The 22,137-nt window shown below is 38.7% G+C and overlaps 3 protein-coding genes across 4 annotated transcripts; 2 read left to right on the plus strand and 1 right to left on the minus strand.

The window, feature by feature from the left end:
* Window positions 1-65: 65 nt before the first annotated feature.
* Window positions 66-8,736, minus strand: esco2 (establishment of sister chromatid cohesion N-acetyltransferase 2). Of its 2 annotated transcripts, none has more exons than XM_058379368.1 (11): window positions 8,601-8,736; window positions 6,169-6,232; window positions 5,026-5,896; window positions 4,544-4,628; window positions 4,417-4,453; window positions 3,849-3,990; window positions 3,632-3,763; window positions 2,519-2,608; window positions 2,073-2,216; window positions 1,455-1,639; window positions 66-798 (listed from the first exon to the last, which is right to left on the minus strand). In XM_058379368.1, exons 2-11 carry the CDS (start codon window positions 6,225-6,227, stop codon window positions 666-668), a joined length of 1,878 nt encoding a protein of 625 aa, XP_058235351.1. In that variant the 5' UTR covers window positions 6,228-6,232; window positions 8,601-8,736; the 3' UTR covers window positions 66-665. The 2 variants fall into 2 exon arrangements, with proteins under 2 accessions (XP_058235351.1, XP_058235350.1); XM_058379367.1 differs by lacking the exon at window positions 8,601-8,736 and adding an exon at window positions 8,040-8,280.
* Window positions 8,692-13,537, plus strand: ccdc25 (coiled-coil domain containing 25). The gene is made up of 9 exons (XM_058379371.1): window positions 8,692-8,786; window positions 9,322-9,369; window positions 9,450-9,489; window positions 10,093-10,144; window positions 10,246-10,321; window positions 11,173-11,276; window positions 11,518-11,720; window positions 11,898-11,943; window positions 12,939-13,537. The coding sequence occupies exons 1-9, from the start codon at window positions 8,762-8,764 to the stop codon at window positions 12,966-12,968; spliced, it is 624 nt and encodes a 207-aa protein (XP_058235354.1). The 5' UTR covers window positions 8,692-8,761; the 3' UTR covers window positions 12,969-13,537.
* A 1,885-nt stretch (window positions 13,538-15,422) lies between these two features.
* Window positions 15,423-19,613, plus strand: LOC131345610 (uncharacterized). The gene is made up of 3 exons (XM_058378566.1): window positions 15,423-15,798; window positions 17,272-17,480; window positions 18,014-19,613. Exons 1-3 carry the CDS (start codon window positions 15,540-15,542, stop codon window positions 18,176-18,178), a joined length of 633 nt encoding a protein of 210 aa, XP_058234549.1. The 5' UTR covers window positions 15,423-15,539; the 3' UTR covers window positions 18,179-19,613.
* The last annotated feature ends 2,524 nt before the right edge of the window (window positions 19,614-22,137 follow it).

Here is a 22,137-nt window from a genome sequence, read left to right on the forward strand (position 1 = left end):
TGTTTAAGGCCCGAGTTTCTTCGTTTGCCCTTCATAAGACAGTCCATGCTTGGGCTAGGAAATTGGACATATGTTCATTTATAGGACCAAATACACATTTTTTGCAGCAACATTTATTTAAAATATTTACAGATAAACTGCACATGAAACATTTATACCAGCAGATTGTTCTCAGAACATGAGGGGTCATGTGCAAGTTCTTCAAATAATTTTATCTTAAACAAGGGCTAAAACATGAACTTGCCTGAGTATCAACTTGGAATAAAACAACTAGAGAAATTTCCACACAGATTGAATTTGGGTTTAAAACAAAATGTACATATTTCCCATTAACGTAGAAAGTGAGCTGAAGATGTTTCATTGTGCTACTTGCTTGCCACTGGAGGATGGCTCAAGTAGCTGGACAGTGTGCATGTTTAAATAATTGCATGCACACTTAATTATACGCATGTTTTTATAGAGATTTACGAAACCATACAGATCGAGTCAAACCTCTTTCTAGAAATGTGTTAATGTCTTTTTGACCAATTGTTCCATTAAAATGCATGTTTGCAAAAAGCTTCATTCGAACTGAATTAAACTGTTAATAAACAGAACAGCAGCGAGTCATTTCTCAGTCTAAAATATATATGAGACAGTGAGAACTGTAAACTAGTTTATAAAAATTAGCCAATAAAGTTATAAACCAGAAATGTGGGAGTTCCACAGTACTTTGTTGCAAAGAGCTTGCCATCAGGAGTGGGGTCAGAGAAGGCGATTTCATCTTTGGTCAGTGGGCTTCCATACATGAACGATCCCCTGCAACAAAATAAAGTAGTAAGAGATGGATGAAGTACTTAACTGCTCATACATACTTTAAAGCTGTCTACATGTTCATACTTAAGCGTTTATACACTGACCAGGCATAACATTATGACCACCTGCTTAATATTGTATTGGTCCCTATTTTGCTGCCAAAACAGCCCTGACCCGTCATGCACTGTGTATTCTGACACCTTTATCAGAACCAGCATTAACTTGTTGAGCAGTTTAAGCAATAGTAGCTCGTCTCTTGGATCGGATCACATGGGCCAGCCTTCGCTCCCCACGTGCATCAAAGAGCCTTGGCCGCCCATGACCTTGTCGCCGGTTCACCACTGTTCCTTCCTTGGATCACTTTTCATAGATACTGACCACTGCAGACTGGAATCACTTGCTGCCTAATATATCCCACCCACTAACAGGTGCCATGATGAGGAGATCATCGGTGTTATTCACTTCACCTCTCAGTGCTCAGAATGTTAGGCCTGATCGGTGTATAGCAGTACATTTAAAGTTAATAGTAATTATCTTAATAGACTACTCCACTCCCCTAATTTGACTGGTCCAGCAGCAGTCTTATAACACAGTGCATCATGTACTGACTAGAGTTGCACAGAATAAATATGTGCTGTTGCATTCTTAAGAGTCTGTACCTGACTGTGTCTATAAGACGTGTGGCGATGCCCTTTCTCCTCATCAGGCTGAACACCCAGATGCGACTCACTCCACAAATGGCCTTCTCCGGCACAGTGGAGCAGCACCAGGCTCTGTGGTGCTCCATGAAGTCCTCCTTGGTCATGTCCTTCGGCTTCTCCGGTTGTGCCAGCACTCTGAAAGCCTACAATCCAAACAACACTCAAGATGAGTGACTGAGTTAACGTTAACGTTCACTGTGAGATCTAGTAATACCCAAACAAAACTGATAAAAATGTATATAATTAAATACTCAATTACTTACCACAGTTAATGAGCAATGATCAGTAATATTACAAATTAAATATTTATTCCTCTTATTAACATCGTTGATGAAGCAGCACAAGAAGACTTTTAGCGGTTAAAGCAGTACACTAGTTTGGTTTTTGGCAAATTCCCGTATAATTAGTCTATGTTTAGCTCAATTGGCACAATTTAATTGACAGAAAAAGTGTATGGCTGTGTATAAATATGTATGAAAGCAACAAAGAAATGACCAAAAAGTGTTAACATGAGTAGTACTAGTACATCTAGGAAAATATCACTGACAGGAAGCGACATCACTAACACATTCACACCTGTCTTATGGGCTCGGCCACCAGGCAGCCCACCACCATCTTGTCACTGTTGATGAAAAGGTAGGTTTTGGCAGCACTGGGGCTGCTGAGGTTGACTTGCTGAAATCCCAGCTCACTATCTGCAATACGTCTTACATCCTCTGCCTGAAATCAGACATCACGGGTTGCTGTTATCACTGTTTTCTATTAACAGTATAATTAGACATAATTAAGACAGACCATGTGTTTAGCTTTTAAAGTCATAAAATGCATTTTAATTAAAACTGCTAGCAACATAAAGTGTAAAACTTTTCCTATGGCTGACCAGGTGGTCAGGTCAGGCTCCTTCTACTGTATGTGTCACAACACCCTAAATGTAACCTCTTTAATAAAAATGCTGGGAAAAAAATTGAACGTGAACAGAACACAAGACTTAATCATGACTTGTTTATACTGAACGCACCTACCTTTTTAGTAGCATACTTTGGGTCATCAGGAAGAACAAGGATGATTTTGCCATCCCAGAATTCTGCCACAACCCTTTCCTTCTTCCAACCCTTCATGGAACAAAAAAAAGGAAATCATTCATTCATTCATTGTCTATACCCGCTTATTCCTAGGACCCCTAGGGTCACGGGGAAAAAGGAAATCAATACTTAGCAAAAAAAAAAGATGACATATTTGCATGTTCGTATATTTTATAGGTGTGTTGATTCATTTGTCTCAGTGGATCTGGAGCTTTTTCAGGGAACACTAAATGGAATACACCCTGGAATACACACTCACATACACCAATCAGGCATAACATTATGACCACCTGCCTGACATCATGGTCCCCCTTTTAATGCCAAAACAGCCTTGACCCATTGAGGAATGGACTCCTCTAGATCCCTGAAGGTGTGTTGTGCTAGCATGCTAGCAGCAGATCCTTTAAGTCCTGTAGGTTGGCGAGGTAACTTACAGGATATAAAGGATACTTACTAGATATAAAGGACACTTTTGATAGATACTGACCACTGCAGACCGGGAACACCCCACAAGAGCTGCAGTTTTGGAGATGCTCTGATCCAGTGGTCTAGCCATCACAAATTGGCCCTTGTCAAACTCGCTCAAATCCTAACGCTTGCCCATTTTTCCTGCTTCGAACACATCAACTTTGAGGATAAAATGTTCATTGCTGCCTAATATATCCCACCCACTAACAGGTGCCATGATGAGGAGATCAGTCATTCACTTCACCTCTCAGTGCTCATAATGTTATGCCTGATCAGTATATAAACAGAGTCATTTCCTCCTGGGGGCAATTTTAGCATGGCCAATTCACTCATTTGCATGTTTGTGGGAGGTAGGAGGAACACAACATTAAGGTAATTGGAGGTTCTAGAAATCAGGTTCTTTGTGCTTTTAGCTGTAGGGACCTAAAAACATGATTTCTTGACAATGAGGTTTACAGCACTACCTTTAACAGCTCTTTTTAGATTGTGTCCATCTTAACTGTATGCAGCAGTAAAGTGTCTTCAAAATCAATTATGTAATGCTAATGTATTACAGGCCTGTTGTTTACAAGTGTGTTTCCTCACCACAAACTTGATGGTGTCCAGGAAGCGCTGGTGGAACTGTGTGTGCTGGAAATTGTCTTCTGGACTGTCTGCGCTGTACAGCATGCCACACGAATTACATGTAGTCGCACCAAACTGCTTCTGGCCAGCATCCTGTACAGAAGAAACAGATCTTTAAGCATACACTGCATAAATCCTCAGATTTTTTTTTTCCATTTACCAAGTCATTTCTGCTCACAATGATAAGCTGATCATCATCATTCTGCTTCTTCAGCTCTTTCTTCCTTCTGGAGCTTCTCTCCTTAACCAGGAGAGACGGTGTGCCAGCAGATGGAGTGCTGCAGTTGAGAGGGGAGGAGAGACAACGCTTCTTCTGAGACCTACAACAGAAAACACTGAATATTAATATAAAAGCATAATCAGGTCTGTGTCAGACATTTACTGTGTATTTTACAGGGAAACAGCATTGAACACTGAACAACACTCAGATTTCTACAATATGTATGAGTTTTTATGTTGTATTTGTAAGTTTTGCAGTTTTTTTTTTTTTTTAACTCTAGCACTGAAGGTCTCACTACCTCATAAATATAATAAAATAAACTAAACAGTGAAATTTGTTCACTCAGTTCGTGTTGGCCTCAGTGCGTTGCCATGGAAACAACCCATGTTTTTGAGAAAAAGTCTCAGATTAATTTTCTCATGATTTAGTGCCATTTCGACATGCAATGACCTTAGTAATATTTGGACGGTGACATGTACACTATGCTCTTATACACGCTTTGACTTTCTTTTAAAGCTTATTTTACCTTCTGGAGCCGAAGATGGGGTACATGGCTGATGTTTCTGAGAAGACAAAGACACAACCTGTCATTAGTTCTAACATTAAAACAGTTTTTGTTTTGTTCTTTTGATTCAAAGCAGGTCTAAACTTACCATTATCTGAACAGCCGCTGTTATTTGAGACGCTGATTTCACTGATGTCCAGCACCGGGTCTGAACCAGGATCGGCAGGTGTGTCCTTAAAAAAAAAAAAAAATTTAAAGCTTTTGACGAAAAATGAGATGGACACAATTTGACTGCCCTTCAATCCAAATGAGGCAAACAGCCAGGAGGTTGCACTTAAGCTCAAAGTTAATGGAGCTTACTTAAATCATCCAGTTTACATTGTGTCATTTTGCTTGGTAATAGTTTCATAAAATAAACCATTAATAAAGAAAGTAATGCTAGGCAAGGTTAAGCTGTGCCAGTTTTTGTCCATTAAAATAGCGTTTTGTCCATTTTTATATATAACTGTTACACTAGTCTCACAGCTCCAACACAAACCTCACTTTTGTTCATTCCCCAAAAGTACTCAGACGTTGAGATGTAATGTACTTGAATCACTTTGAGAACCAGGGTAGAGTTTTAAGCCTTACCTGGTGCTCTGTAGTTGAGTTTAAGGATCTGACTGGTGAATGAGGTTTCTTCGTAACTGTCGTGTTGTCCTCAGTGGTCTGTGCGAGACTGCTCAAGGGCTGGGGACGTGGTGTCGGTTCTGCTCCTTCAGAAACATCACAGTCGCCAGGTTTGGACAGTGGCTGAGGATTAGGTCTAGGTTTGTTAATAAAAACAGCCTTGCGCACTGGAGAGCGATCTCTTTGTACTGGTGCTGTGTCTTTCCCCACTGCAGGTTTCTGAGAGGTGGCTTGTTTGGGCTTCGGTTTCGGAGCGTGAGGCTTGTACATGGACGCTGGCTTTTTTCCGGTGCCGAAGAAAGCAGCGCCGACGACGATCCTGGGTTTGTTTTTGGATTTCAAACTACCGAATGTAATAGAGGCCTGCTTTTTCACTTCTACTGGGTTTGCGGATGAATCTGCTTTTGTGCTCCAGTTAGGTTTAGGTGTGAAGTAGCCCTTTAGGTTAGATTTCTGTACTTTCACCTTCTCCTTCTTTTTAGGCTTTTTGGTATTGACGTTTCCTCCAGACGACACCGGAGCGCTCGGCTCATCTTGGTTTGAGGGAGGCGACTTGGTTTCCTTGAGCACTTTCCTCTCGAGAGGCGTGAGGTAAAGGGGTTTCTGTTTGCTGTAAAATGACCCTGCTCCGACTGTGGCTTTGAAAGGAGACACTCTTTTAGGAGGAGACTCCAACTTGGAAGTGAGCGGCATCTTCCTGGGTGTACTGGGAGAGCGCGATTGGGACCGCAGCCTTTCAGGGGAATTCAGCAGAGATGGGCAGTTCTCCTTCAGCCGACTGGACGTTCTCTTTGAGTAACTCTCCTGTCTCAAGGCTTTCTTCGCTGGATTACTATAAGGGAAATTACACAGCTTTAGTGGGTTCAGGAAAAATAAATGCTTCTATAGCTTGTCAGAAAAAATAGGAACCAATGAGAATGAAAAACTTCATATACTTAATATATATATAGTTATTTATAACACATTTTATATGTACCACCATTACACACTACACATTTTCTCAACTGCTGCATCAAGCTTTTTTCTCATGGTTTTCCCCAGTGGTTCGTGACACTTCAGTTTAAATACTGTGTAGAATTATACATTATATGTGAAGACACACACCTTTCAGCATTCGGAGAGCACTGTTTCCTCTTCTTTGCTGTGCTTTTGGACATTTTCATCTTGCCTGAAGTAGAAGAAAGGGAATAAAACAAAAAAAAACATTGACTTCAACGAGCACAAAGAGCACTGGGGTAGAACAATATGAGCCATGACATGAATAAGCTATAAGCTGTCTAATTTACTACTTTACCTTAAGTGTATTTATTTCTTAAGATTAACAGCAAGAGAAACTATTCCACTAGTGATGACCTTTTTTTATCATCTGTTTTTCCAAATATCAACAATATGCAATGTTGACAAGGAGATTTAAGAAGAAACCCACAGATGATCCCACATGATGATGCATTGGCAAAAGTTTTGGGACACCCCTCCAAATCATTGGATTCAGGTGTTGTTTTTCATGGGTTGGGCTTGACCCATTCATTCCATGGAAAAGAACTCTTTGAGCGAGTTTGGTGTGGAGAAACTTGACTGGCCTGCACAGAGTCCTGACCTCAACCCCACTGAACACCTTTGGGATGAATTGGAGTAGAGATTCTGAGCCAGGCCAAAACTGGGACGTCTGCCTTTACATGCACATGAATGTAATACAGAGTTGGCCCACCCTTTGCAGCTATAACAGCTTCAACTCTTCTGAGAAGGCTTTCCACAAGGTTTAGGAGTGTGTTTATGGGAATTTTTGACCTTTCCTCTAGAACTGTGAGGTCAGGCACTGATGTTTGACGCCAGGCTCAGAGTCTCCACTCTAATTCATCCCAAAGGTGTTCTATGGGGTTGAGGTCAGGACTCTGTGCAGTTCCTCCACACCAAACTCACTCATCCATGTCTTTATGGACCTTGCTTTGTGCACTGGTGTGCAGTCATGTTGGAACAGGAAGGGGTCATCCCCAAACTGTCCCCACAAAGTTGGGAGCATGAAATTGTCCAAAATGGCTTAGTATGCTGAAGCATTAAGAAACCCCTTAGTTTCACTGGAACTAAGGGGTCAAGCTCAACCCCTGAATTCAATGATTTGGAGGGGTGTCCCAAAACTTTTGCCAATATAGTGCATGTCCTTAGTCTCAATGCATTTCTCAACCCACTACACTACAGATCCGCTGTGAAATCTAGATATTACTGGTCTAGTGTGGAAATGATAAGACTTACAAAAATCTAGCTTCTTAGCAATATCATACATTTCATTCAGGACAGAAGGTGCTGTGTGTTTGGGGATTTGACAACTTTTCTAAGAATAAAAGAAGAAAAGTTTATGGTATGACAATACTGCTGGACAATGTGCTTTAAAACCTATCCTTGTTTTTGTCATGTTCAAATCTTTAGAATCTGCTCGTATTAAATCTGTGCATTACAAGAGTACTGCACTATATTTTCTGTCAGAGGTTAAGTCTACACATGAGCACTTTAGGGTTAGGAGTGTTGACTGGAATTTGAGCTCTGGTTGGTCATTAAGGTAAATTTAAGAGTCTTAATTCAGGCTCTGACGAATAAATAAAAATAAATATGAACCTAAGAAGCGGCTTGTTAGCTTCCACTGTGAAGATGGAAACTGACTCATGATGTCTTCTATAGATAGTTAGGTTATGTAAAGAAGCGTGAACTAAAGCAGAAATGATGAGATGTTTTATTTCAAATAAAAACAAGTCTTCGAAATGATATTTATCGCTCCTGGTGTCGGTTATAGGCGTTGTTTTACCGTGAGGTAAAATGTTCTAGCTAAGCTAGGTGGCAAACATTACGCGCGCGCGAACAACAGCAGCAGTGAGCTCGCGCTGCAAAGGGGGCGTAAATAACCTGACAAACACACCGAGATGAAGCAGATTAAAAGTGCATGAGAGGGTGATTATGAATAATAATAACTAGAAAACACTTACTGGGATGATTCGCTGGATAAACTCTGTACTCTAGGGGGGAAAAAAACCCGCCTGTGTGACAGTGCCGCTTCTCTCTCTCGCGCGCGCGCGCTGACTCTTCTGGCTTTTGAACCGCGCGCCAAACTCGGCTTTTGCGCCAGCGCGTGTGCGCTTACAAGGACTTCCGGTTGTGAAGATGATTTCAGAATAAAAGCCCTCCATTAACCGTGGTCCCGAGTACAATGTAAATACGAATATATAAAGTAAACGATGACACTTCAGAACTACAAAAAAAAAGAAAAAGAAAATTTTGAAAATGATTAAAGAAAATGTTAGCCACAAGGAAGCTAGGGAATAGATTGCAAGAAACAAAAACTTCCAGATATATTGAATGTCTTTTAAATCCGCAATATAAATAAACGCCTTAACGCAATTTTACGCGATCAAAGTGAAAAATAAAACCTAATTAAAATGTACGTGTATGGAATCCATTGCAAGTTCTTTGAATGCAAGAGAATTTTAATTTAAAAGATAAAATAAGAGAAAATAAAATATATGTGGCCGTGTGGTGGCGGAAATGACCTTTTCTTAGCGCAGCTGTTGTTTAATTCACGTCCGGTGTCAGTTTTGTCAGTGCTCCTAGCACGCTGGCTGCTGGGTAATGTTGAAAGCCTGTGTTTACTATTTATTGTCAAACCTGTCTCTTTTTTAATCCCAGCTGTGTTTTCTTCAAGCGCGGAAACATGGTTTTCTACTTCACCAGCGCCGGTAAGTCGCTGTTTTCTATCTGGACAGAAGCACTGGCGCGATCTGATACACATACACACTATTTACGCACTCGTATTACGCCAAGTCCCGCCTCCTTTGCTGCGATTGGCTAATTGTAGCCGGGTCTGTGCTGCCGTTGGCTAACGAAACTTTCACTTTGGCGCGCAGCGCGGAGATATGAATTAATAACCAATCAGATTGGAGGAGGCGGGTTTTGTCGGAATATGTATAGTAAATGTATTTACATTATAGTTTAATGACAGAGACACACACTGTTGTTTTAGTCCAGACAAATAAATCTTATTATATATTAAGTGACAAATCAAACATTCGCGGGCGTGCTGGTATAGGAAAATAATCAAAAGCGAGGTGGTGTGAAGCACACTGAGAAGATGCACTGAAATTCTTTCTACCTCAAATCTGATTATTTTCCTATAACTGCATGTCCCTAAGTGTTTTATTCCTCTTATACTACATCCAGATTTCAGTATAGCTGTGGTATGTTATAGTGAACATCCAACTCTCTTGTTTGCAGTTGTCACACCACCCTATACCATCTACATGGGGAAAGACAAATATGAAAGTAAGTGTTTGTTCTCTTACACAAGCTTTTATGCTCTTCTTCTTGTGCTTTAGTGACAATGATTTACTTTTTCTCAACAGATGAGGATCTTATAAAATACGGGTGGCCTGAGGACATTTGGTAAGGAAACCACAGTCTCCAGACTTTACAGTGAGATAAGAGAGAGAATGCACTTATGTAACTCACAGATGTATAAAATACACTCAGCTCTATAAGTACTGGCACCCCTGATTCATTTTCTCCACTCAAACAATTCAAGCAAGACCCTACATGAATTAAGAATAGTGAAATACTATTACACACAATCAGAGTCATAATCGAAATGTTTTCAGAATTCTGTTGCCGTTGAAATACACATAGCTCCAGGAAGCTAAAATCTTCATCAAGTGAATGAGCCCCAAAATACGACCAAATCAACAAAGCAGTAGATACTGATCCACAGAATTAATATTTCTTGCAATGACTGTCTCAATCTCTGGATTTAAATCAGATGAAAAGTTAAAGAGGAAGATTCTTCCTGTCTCCAAATTCATTAGACATATAGGGGAAAATGCTGAAGCCAGTATTTTCACAGGGGGAATCTGTTTAAAGGAAAAAAGATTGTGCTTTTACCGTGTCTTCAATTCAACCTAAATGAGCAGATAAGATTAAGTCACAATTGATGGCTATAAAATGTAAACAACGATCATTGTGTTTTTGTAAACATATTTTTGTGTGTGTCAGGTTTCACGTGGATAAACTCTCCTCTGCACACGTATACCTGAGATTGCCCAAGGTAAAGTTTTTATTTATTTAGCTATACATGAAACTCTATACATCTTGTTCTTATAGTAGGAGTATAGTAAGTTTTTTTTTTTGTTCTTGTTTGCACGAAAGGGCAAAACGATAGATGACATACCCAAAGAAGTCCTGATCGACTGTGCACAACTCGTAAAGAACAACAGCATTCAAGGTAAATTTTATTATAATGTTTATTTAACAGAATAAACACCGAGTTATGTTTATGTCTAGAAAAGTAGTAGAAAAGTGTTAAATTGCATAAAAATCACATTATGCCATTCCACTCTTATGGATTGGTTCAAATACTATCATTGCATTATTATCTTCAGATGTTTTAATTTTTTTTTGATAGTGCAACTTTAAACTTTTTTTAAAATAACAAACATATATTTTTATATTCATAAGAAAATGGAATTCATTCAGCACTACTTTGAGGAAGGACGTTCATCATGGCATAAAGATTAGTTTGCAATGTCTTAAAACACGCCTAAAGAATGCAGGCATGTTTTGACCAAAGTATTCCAGATTGGATGTAAGGAGAGTCATAAGAGCAGTGCAGTGTTCATATACACGCGAATAAACCTTCTACTACTGGACTTCCTCTATATCTTTAGTGACAGTTGTCTCGTCCAATCAGCAGTAAGAATTCCATTCGCAAACTATACCTACCTTTTCCAGTTTGTCTAAATTGTCCTTGTGTTTTTGGATTTCTCATCCACTGTATTGATCCACTATTAAGAACTCTTGTAGGATTTAAACATAAATTTCTAAAGTAACTGGATTGTCATTAATACCACACTTCCTTTAGAATGGTTTATGAATTATGAATAAATTCTTTTGTGTCCAGCTTGAAGGTTTTTTTTTTTTTTATTATTATGTTATATGTAAGTGAGAAATATATAAGGTGAGCATTATAAGAGTTTTGCTCAAGGGCCCAACAGTGCCTTTGTGATATTCCTGGTATTTAAATTCACAATATTTTTGTCACTAGATCAGATTTTCCTGTTGTCTTGTCTCTGACAGGCTGCAAAATGAACAACATCAACGTGGTTTACACACCATGGGGCAACCTGAAGAAAACTGGAGACATGGACGTGGGTCAGATCGGCTTTCATCGCCAGAAAGAGGTATGTAGAACATGATGGAAAAGCGATCATTTACCTCAAAGGAACCTAATAGATCAGGGCATGTCACTCTGAAATTCTGTAGTTATTAGAGAAAACAAATAGAAGTACAATCTTTCTGTAAGTATCTGCCTCAGTCCATATCCAGTTCTTCAGTAAGGTCTCTCTTCTAAAGTTTAGGACACAGTGTGACTTCCTCTTATGTACAGGAAATTATTTATGTTGAACCTCGTATCATTAACAGGTGAGAACTGTGGCGGTAGAAAAGAAAATAAACGAAATCATCAATCGGTTGGAGAAGACGAAGGAGGAGAAGTACCCCGATCTCGCAGCAGAGAAAGAGTCCCGAGACAGAGAGGACCGGAATGAGAAAAAAGCACAGATACAAGAGATGAAGAGAAAGGAAAAAGAAGAAACGAAGAGGAAAAAAGAGCAGGAGGAGTTGAGGTATCGTGAGGACTCGCTTATTTCAGGGTCAGACTGTTCAAGCAGTCAGTATATACTGAATCTAAATGTTAATATAAGTCAGAGGATTTAGAATCTATTTAGAGTTTTAATGAGGTGTAGTTAAATTTGAATGAGGTATAATTAAGTGTACAGCCTAATTTGATTTTTCTTTTACAGGAATTATTCATCACTTATGAGGAGTGAAAACATGACCACAAACGAGGTAGATCCTTCATTTTTAGCTCCTGTTTTTTTTTTTTTTGCTAATCTTTGTCATCCTGATCCATTAATATTAATACATATCTAAAATTGATAAATATCTAAAATTACTCTAAGTAAGGATTAAGCCACAAAATAATCGATGATCACAGTGCAGACTGCATCCAAAATGTCACAGTTACACACTTATTAAAAAAATGTATTTATGTGAAACTTTCACTATACAAGTCACTGTGCTGGTCAACATAATTAAGGTATAATAAACTTTTAAGTAAGTCATTAAATATATTTCCACGTTTACATTTCTGCTATTTGGCAGACACCCTTATCCAGAGCGACTTAAATTTAATCTCATTTATACAACTGAGCAACTGAGGGTTAAGGGTCTTGCTCAGGGGTCCAGCAGTGGCAGCTTAGTGGACCTGGGATTCAAACTCGCAACCTTTGAATCAGTAGTCCAACACTAAACTACCACCTCTGTTATAAATCTGTCATTTAAATACCTTTTCTAGACATTTAACTAGATCCATATATATAACTTCTCTGATCCATATATAAGAATTATCACTAGTAGGATTTGTTGATTTCACCCCATACAAAAGCATATGGCTTTTAAATCACTTTTTTTTTGTATATATGCAGCCCTGTTCAAAAGTATTGGGGCAAGACTTTTGTTTTTGACATTAATTGAAGCCACGTGCCAAGCTTAACACATCTAGATGTAAATATCAAGAAATAAAATTCTGATCTATCGTCTCATATTCAACTTAAACCTTAATATCTTCACCATATAGCAACAACAAAAGCAGTGCCCTTGCTGTTCCAATATTTTCGGAGTTGTCTATCATTTGTTAGTAGCCTATTGAATGCAGGTCCTACATAGTTTTATTAATTATCATTTTAAGACTCCTGACAGTGTGGTGTGAGTTAAACCGGTGTACATAATACCCAAACTTTATATTTAATATCTAACCTTTTACTCTCTGCTTTTTTTTACAGGATGGTAATGATTCTGATGATTTTATGTAACTGGAAAAAAAAAAAAACATTTGCAAAGCAGACCTGACATCTTAAATCATGCGCATGCTCAGAGGAATGCCACAGGGTGCACCGTAATGGTGGAACTTGCTTGCTGTGCATCTTAAACACTACCTGTGCCAATAAAACATTTCGCCCGGATCATCTTGGAGCAAATTTACCAACGGCTTCTTAAAAACACTGAACAAGAAAAAGCGACATCTGGTGTTGCAGGGCTGTTCATGAATCAAGGAACTTATTTTTTTCTGAGTATCTTTGTTGATTTTTCTACAGTGCAAATTGTCATTTTCATTTTGTGCTTTAAAGGGATGGAATTGCATGGTTTTATTATACCTTAACCGATCCTGCAGCCATGGTAAAGTTCTTTTCAGATTTTTCTATATCAGGGCTTGGATGTTGGTCTGCCATGGATTGTATAGTTTTATGTGCTTTAAATTTTGACTCAATACTTTTCTTGAGGCGTGATCAGTGCCAGATGCTAATTGAAGCCCACTGACTGTGATGTATAAATATTCCAGCCCTGAATCATTTCCTGTTTGTTTTTTTGATTGCAATAAATCTTGAACATCATACCTTTTCTTGTTCATGCTTGATTAGAAGGATTATACACCGATCAGCCATAATGCCTCCTGGTGGTTCAGCAGCCCGGGTTTGATTCCCAGGCAGGGCGCTAACCCAGCTACTGAAGAGTTAACTCTCAGTGCCGGTCCCAAGCTCAGGTTAAATGGGAGGGTTGTGTCAGGAAGGGCATCAGGTGTTAAAAAAAACCTGTGCCAAATCGAAACATGCGGACCAAATGATCCCAAATGTGGCGACCCCAAATAGGGAGTAGCCAAAAGAACAACAACATACACTGATCAGCCATAACATTATGAGCACTGACAGGTGAAGTGAATAACAAGGGCCAAATTGTGATGGCTAGATGACTGGATCAGAGCATCTCCAAAACTGCAGCTCTTGCGGGGTGTTCCTGGTGTGCAGTGGTCAGTATTTACCAAGGCAGGAACGGCGGTGAAACGGCGACAGGGTCATGGGCGGCCAAGGCTAATTGATGCATGTGGGGAGCAAAGACTGGCCCGTGTGGTCCAATCCAACAGACAAGCTACTGTTGCTCAAATTGCTAAAGAAGTTAATGCTGGTTCTGATAAAAAAGTGTCAGAATACACAGTGCATGACGGGTCAGGGCTGTTTTGGCAGCAAAAGAGGGACCAAAACGGCAGGTGATCATAATGGTATGCCTGATCGGGGTATGTAAAAGATTCTATTTTACATCCAAATTCAATTATTTCACAGTTGTATGAAGGTTGTCTGTGAAGCTAACAGAGGCTAATTTGTTTCATAGCTACTGCACTTAATGATTTTTACATTTCTGGTATTTGGCAGACACCCTCACATTTAATCCCATTTATACAACCGAGCAATTTGCAGTTAACAGCTTGGTGGACTTGGGATTTCAAACTCACAATTTTCTGCTCAGTAGTTCAACGCCTTAACCACTAAGCTACCACATCCACATGAGTGAAAAGACACCAGAGACATCAAAGTCTGTCTGCTTTTGAAAAAAATCTGTTGCCAGAGATCATGTACCTGCAGTTTTGTTTGTAACAACCAGTTGTTCCATAGCCCTTTGTTAATAATACTGTATATCTATCACACCAGTAACATGTACATGTTTATAGATCCACTTACAGTCACAGGAACACGGTGGTTGGATTTTTGGCTGGATTTAGAATCCAAATTAGAAAGTAATACGCCATTGTACAAGGAATTTGTGTTCTCAGACAACTTCAGGGGAATATTTTTGTCCTTTAAAGTCTACCTTTACCCGGGAAGGTACACACACACACACACACACACACACACACACACACACACATATATATATATATAGAGAGAGAGAGAGAGAGAGAGAGAGAGAGAGAGAGTCATGTATTGGTAAGATGAACAGTTTTGTTTCATTTTTTGTGAACTGCTGACAATATTTCTCCTAAATTCCAAATATAACTATTGTTATTTCGAATGTATATTTAAAGGAAATGACAACACATCAAAATAACCCAAGATCATCCAGTATTTTCAGAGCTTTAATAACTCAAATAAAGCAAAATGCACTAAACAAATTGTGTTAATGCTTTGGATTAAGAAATCAGTATTTGGTGGAATACCCCCGACTTGCATGCGTTTTGGCTCCATGATCTCCACCAGTTTCTCACATTGCTGTTGGATAACTTTGTACCACTCTTTTTGCACTCTTTTTCCACTTCCTCTTGATGACATTCCAGAGGTTTTCAATAGGGTTCAAACCTGGAGATTGGGCAGTGGTCTCTTATTTTTTTTTTCCAGAGCTATATAAATATATATATATATATAGTGTAGGTACAAAAGTTCACTTCAGCCAGCCAATCAGAAAGGAGTATTTTCCACGATATCAGATTTCACTTTCACTTTCAGCTCCAGGTTAAAAGGAATGAAAAGTGAATGTGAAGATCGGTTGTAGTGGCTGTAATAATAGTGGCTGTCCTCGTTTACGTGTTTAATAGAGTAACTTTATTCCCCGCTACAATGGCGATTGTTTTTCAACTGCGTGTTGTAGATTTTTTTTACAAGAAAAAATTAACGGTCAGTGTTTATTTTGGAAGTGAAGATCATGAAGAATGTTCTAAGATCAAGGACGTTCGCGGTGAAATCACTGGACGTCTGTCTAAAATCGTGAACATTATCAGTCAGAGTAAGGAGGAGGACAGCGATGCCAAGGTGGTCTTCTGTCCGATCGTGTCTCGCGCAGGAACCGACATTGAAGCGACTCTCTCTCACCTCCGAGGTGAGTCAAAACTGCACACACACTCAGGGTCAAAATGGCCTCTTTCTGCCTCTATTCACCACACCCTAACGCAGCTAGGGAACTACAGAGCTTTCTTAAAAATAAATAAATAAAAAAAACGTAGTTTTTTAAAAATGCAGTGACCCCTGTACACCATTGAAAGTACCAACAATGGGTACGTGAGCACTGGAACTGGACCACGGAGCAATGGAAGAAGGTGGCCTGGTCTGATGAATCACGTTTTCTTTAACATCACGTGCATGGCCAGGTGCGTGTGTGTCGCTTACCTGGGGAACACATGACACCAGGATGCACTGTAGGAAGAAGGCAAGCCGGCAGAGGCAGTGTCATGCTTTGGGCAATGTTCTGTTGGGAAACCTTGGGTCCTGCAATCCATGTGGATGTTACTTTTGACACGTACCACCAACCTAAGCATTGTTGCAGACCATGTTCACCTTTTCATGGAAACTGTATTCCCTGATGGCTGTGCCCTCTTTTAGCAGGATAATGCATCGTGCGACAAAGCAAAAATGGTTCAGGAATCGTTTGATGAGCACAACAATGAGTTTGAGGTGTTGACTCAATCCAATCGAGCATCTGTGGGATGTGCTGGACAAACAAGTCAGATCCATGGAGGCCCCATTTTGCAACTTACAGGACTTAAAGGATCTGCTGTTAACATCTTGGTGCCAGATACCACAGCACACCTTCAGGGATCTAGTGGAGTCCATGCCTCAATGAATCAGGGCTGTTTTGGGAGCAAAAGGGGGACTGACACAACATTAGGCAGGCGGTCATAATGTTATGCCTGATATCAGTGTATCGTCTGATTTCAATCCTAAAATTAAATAAAATTTTATTTTTAAAGGTGCAATTACTGATTTCCTACACGGACAGTTAACTGGAAAAATATGCAGCATAAATAAATAAATTATTCGGATTGGGCCCGTGTCAGTTGTTTTATAGACTTTCCCTTAATGGCCCTTCGCTCCGCCCTCTCTGCAGTTGCTGGGAGAAAACACATGGCCACATGACATAGCAACAAAAGAAGTAAGCCTGGGTAAATAAAAATTATGCTGTAATTTGAAAAACAAAAATGACAAATAAATAATTAAAAAATAAATAAATAAACACTGGAAGCACATAGCAAGTTGCTCCTGTATGGATCTGTAAGCACAGTCTGTAGGCTTTAAACTGTTTCATTAATCATAATAAAGCAAATTGTGTGTGTTTTAATACTTTAACTTTCATTACATCCGTGACCAAGTGAACAAAAGCTGACTTTTATACACAGCTACACTGTAACATGCAGAGATTCATTAATCTTTCATTCATCAATCATTAATCATTATGAGCCATGTGCTTTAAGTGCTAAAACTTTTGAAAGACTTGGGCAAAATCGAGTGGGCAAAAGCGATTTGCTAAAATGCTATATGTTATCACTTATACTTCTTTATTTATTTGAATTTCTAGATGATAAGCCCACCATCGTGTTTGTACTTCACCACACCTTCACCACCGACTACAGTGCACCACGTAGCAGCAGGTATGAAAAGAAGAATTTGATAATGGTGGACATCTTGTTCCATGAGGATTTGGGACTGCTGAACTGTTCAAAGAATGATGCAGCACTCAGCAAAGCAAGTACTTACCTGAAGCACTATGCCAAACTTCAGTATGAAGTGAGTACCAATAGTAGAGAAGGTTTCATTTTTAGTGTACTATCACTGTTATTATGTGTCGTTTTCCACTAAGAGCATTTTTCAATGCTGTAAGTGTTGTAATCATTGTAAAAATATTAATTTTTAAATTTTAAATACACATCAGATTTTTAATTCATTTATAGTTCATTTATTATCATAATATTGTGAAACATCCATGTTGGTTAGTTCCTGTTATTACATAGTAAGTTCACTGTGTTATCAGATATAAACAGTTATTATGTAGCTTCTATCATGGAAGAAAAATGAAAAGAACATTATTCGATTAGGTTTTCCTTCCCAAAATGTAAAATATACTGCACTTCTGCTGACATGAAAACTCACTATAAGAACAAATATGTTTTTCTTTGTTAAATAACAAAGTAAAAATAAAGTAATAATAATAAAGTAATAACAATAATAATGAAACCTTCTGAGAAATCATTGTTTTGAGAAATCTGAAATAAAATATTTATGAATGGATATTGTACTAATTAATGGCTTATCTGTTGCAGGTAAATACAACGCGTGTCATTTTGTGTGCAGTTGGAATATTGGTTTCCCACAAAGTAGGGCTCATACTCTTGTTCAGATACTTGACACGGCGGTTTTTTAACTGTCTCAAAGATTGGTTCAGGCCCAAGAGTGAAGTTCATATAGAGATTTGGAACATGGATTAGCATGTACTACAGTGTATTTGTTTCAGTGTAATTTATAATTAATAACACATTTTGTTTCTCAAAACAATAGCTTATTCCAAGTCTGAATTTGCCAAGTGTGAACAATATGCTGTAATATATCCATAAAAATGAACAAAATTTTTTTTTCTGTATTTGTGCTTGGTGTTTGTGTTTACAGTGTTGATGGAATAGTTTAGATACAAGATCAAGAAGGATAAATGCAGAGGGAGTTTAGTTGCTTTATAGTGCATGAAGATTGATCCTACCACAATAATGCTTAACAATAATGGGATTCCTGGTTTCCTCCACCCATGCAAAAACAGGCCAGTAGACAGAATGGTTAAGAGAAATTGCCCCTGATTTAAATAACTTAAAATGTAATAACTTTAGCAGTCAATCACTAGTTATAAAATTTACCAATTAATCAATGAAATATAAAATTGTCTAAATGAGACACTTTAGTTTAGTTAACTCAATATAGTTTTAGGTTTAGTTAACTCAATATATATATATATATATATATGTTCCAATCACTTCCATGGCCACAGGTGTATAAAATCAAGCACCTAGGCATGCAGACTGTTTTTACAAACATTTGTGAAAGAATGGGTCGCTCTCAGGAGCTCAGTGAATTCCAGCGTGGAACTGTGATAGGATGCCACCTGTGCAACAAATCCAGTCGTGAAATTTCCTCGCTCCTAAATATTCCACAGTCAACTGTCAGCTGTATTATAAGAACGTGGAAGTGTTTGGGAACGACAGCAACTCAGCCACGAAGTGGTAGGCCACGTAAACTGACGGAGCGGGGTCAGCGGATGCTGAGGCGCATAGTGCGAAGAGGTCGCCAACTTTCTGCAGAGTCAATCGCTACAGACCTCCAAACTTCATGTGGCCTTCAGATTAGCTCAAGAACAGTGCGCAGAGAGCTTCATGGAATGGGTTTCCATGGCCGAGCAGCTGCATCCAAGCCATACATCACCAAGTGCAATGCAAAGTGTCGGATGCAGTGGTGTAAAGCACGCAGCCACTGGACTCTAGAGCAGTGGAGACACGTTCTCTGGAGTGACGAATCACGCTTCTCCATCTGGCAATCTGATGGACGAGTCTGGGTTTGGCGGTTGCCAGGAGAACACACGCCTAAACCTTGTGGACAGCCTTCCCAGAAGAGTTGAAGCTGTTATAGCTGCAAAGGGTGGACCGACGTCATATTGAACCCTATGGATTAGGAATGGGATGTCACTTAAGTTCATATGCGAGTCAAGGCAGGTGAGCGAATACTTTTTCAATATAGTGTATATATATATATATATATATATATAAATACAAGTGTATTCTTGTATTCTTCTGTACTCTGGAACTCTGTAATCTGTGTCCTGTATTACTGCCTTGCTGAGTGAATATTAATAAATTGTTAAAGCATGAGTGTGTGGATTTTCACTTAGTAAAAAATAGTGAAGAAAACGTGACTTCTGTCCAAGCCACTAGGTGTCAGCATTTTGTTTTACAAACTAGACCTACCCAAAGTCCTGTTATAGAAGACCTTACTGACTAAATTAAATAAATTAAAAAGAGATAAATATATTATGTAAAGGGAAAGTAGATGAATAATATTTTTTGTTACACAAATGTATAACTTATAAAGCATATTATTCAATTTATTATGATTATCAGTAGTTATTTTAATTACCTCTTGAAACTGAAACTGTAAAATACAGAGGGCTTAGTGACAGGGTTTCTTATAGCCCTAACTGTCTCTCATAGCTGCAGTAGAGAACAATCATGTAATTAGTGTACTGCAATTTCCTCAGACAAAATTCTCTTTTTGTTCTCTGAAACTGTTTATATATTCATGAGGAAAATACAAAGCAGCCAGATGCTTTTTCCGAGGGAATATAAAGCAATACTTTAAATGTCAAGACATGTTTTGTGGGTTTGAAGTTTGCTTCCTTAAGTTTTGATCTCAGGGGAACACACATAGTTTGTACATCAAACTGCATGGTGATGTTCTACTGTAGAAATAAGCTATATCAGGTAAATCATTTATGTGGGCATTGTGCATATTCTGAACATACCCAAGATGTAGTTGACCTTTCTGCAGCAAGAGTATTTTAAACAGCGGGTTGCTATCCCATCATGCAACCCTCCTCCTTTCACATCCTGGGCTTGGGACTAGACACTGGCAGAGTTGGACCAATCTATTGCTTTAAGTATAATGAACAGATACAAGAATTATGGGTCAGTGATCTATTATGTATTGATTTGTTTATTTCTGACAGAAATGCAGCACTAGCATTGTTTAACACATAATATTGCATCAAAGAATAGAAAAGATAAAAAGAAAGTTAAAAAAAAATAATAAAACCAAACAAGTATTATTTGTTATTTCACATAACACCATTGGTAAAAGAAATTCATGTACATAGACTGTTAATTCATGCATCCAATCCAAGGTGCATTCTTAACTAATGGCCAGTTTTCCCAACATATTCTCTAGATTCCCCATGAGCGTGATCAGAATAAAACGGTTACTGAAGATTAATGAATAAATAAACAAACATCACAAAATATAGTCATTCATCTTCAGTAACCATTTTCAAAGTGTATCTGGATCCTATCCAAGAACCATTCACTCTGGATGAGACATCAGTCTTAGATATGATACAGGTAACAGATGATTCAAGCATACAATCATTTGTACTAATTTATCCTAGTCACTTTACTTACCTGCATGCTCTTGAGAGGCTGAGGGAAAACCCATGATTGAACTGGGGACGCTGGAGGTATTTGATTCATTTGATTCATTTTATTTCCTTATTCAAAGATGCTACATACTCAGTGTTGGAGTTTATTTATTTTAGAAAAGCACATCTAAACTATAATCTCCCTGAGGTCACTACTGTTAAGAAATTTCCACCAAGCAACTAAGGTCATTTGTTTAGCAGTTACAAAAGAAAGGAGTCATTTTGAGGAGGAGGTGTTTTTACATTGGCAGAGCTGTGTCAAATAGACTTAGCTGGGTGGATTGCTTCACTTTGTGTTTACAGGAAAGATTTAGTCGTTGCAAAGCACTTTACATGGCCCAGCTATTGCTTAGAACTAACTAGGTGTTTGTATCTTGAACAGGTCAGCTCAATGAAGAGCTCAAAATTATTAAAAGCAATCTGACTTTAGATAAAATTTTCTTTTAAGTGTATAGTTTTATGGTAAACGAATACATTGAGAAGATAAAATGTGCCCAGATCTTCCCACATGCTCTGTCATGTGCTGTCATGGATCTGAGCTTCATGCAGAGGTCAAGGTTCTCTATGACCTGACTACATCATAATGATTCATTACTTTTTTTGTATAAAAATAGACAAGCAAGATCTCCATAGTTGTGGCTGGACACATCAACCCTGGTCAACTATGGCTATACCTCAGAATTCACTATGCTTAAGCCAAAACAATTTGTAAGGACCACACACACACACACACACACACACAACTAGAACTAAAAAATGAGTAGGAAGACTATAGCTGGTGGGTGGTGTGGACTGTAGACTGCCACACAAATAAAAATGGATGTGCCCTTCAACCATGTTCCATCTTGCTGGCATGGCCTCCAACAAAAGCAAATAAGGCCATAAAATGCAAGCGGAGGAGAACGACTTTGGAGATGAGCTGCTGTGATGCAAGGAAATATGGTGCACACATGGGGCTTATTGAACAGTTCACACATCAGGGGGTGGAGGGTCAGAGAGACAGCATGGAACTGCATGGATAGTGTCATTGAAAACAACAACAGTTAAAGGGTTAGAAACCTGAAATAACACAGCCTAGATAGCAATCACACTGATGCACAAACATACAGTTAGTTGAACACAAATAAGATACAAAATAAACACTATACAAAATACCATTAAAGTGACAGTTAAATGTTTGTAACTTCCTGACAGAGTTCTACTTGGAGCCTCCCTAAA

Source organism: Hemibagrus wyckioides, linkage group LG25, assembly GCF_019097595.1.
Source record: "Hemibagrus wyckioides isolate EC202008001 linkage group LG25, SWU_Hwy_1.0, whole genome shotgun sequence".
NCBI lineage: Eukaryota > Metazoa > Chordata > Actinopteri > Siluriformes > Bagridae > Hemibagrus > Hemibagrus wyckioides.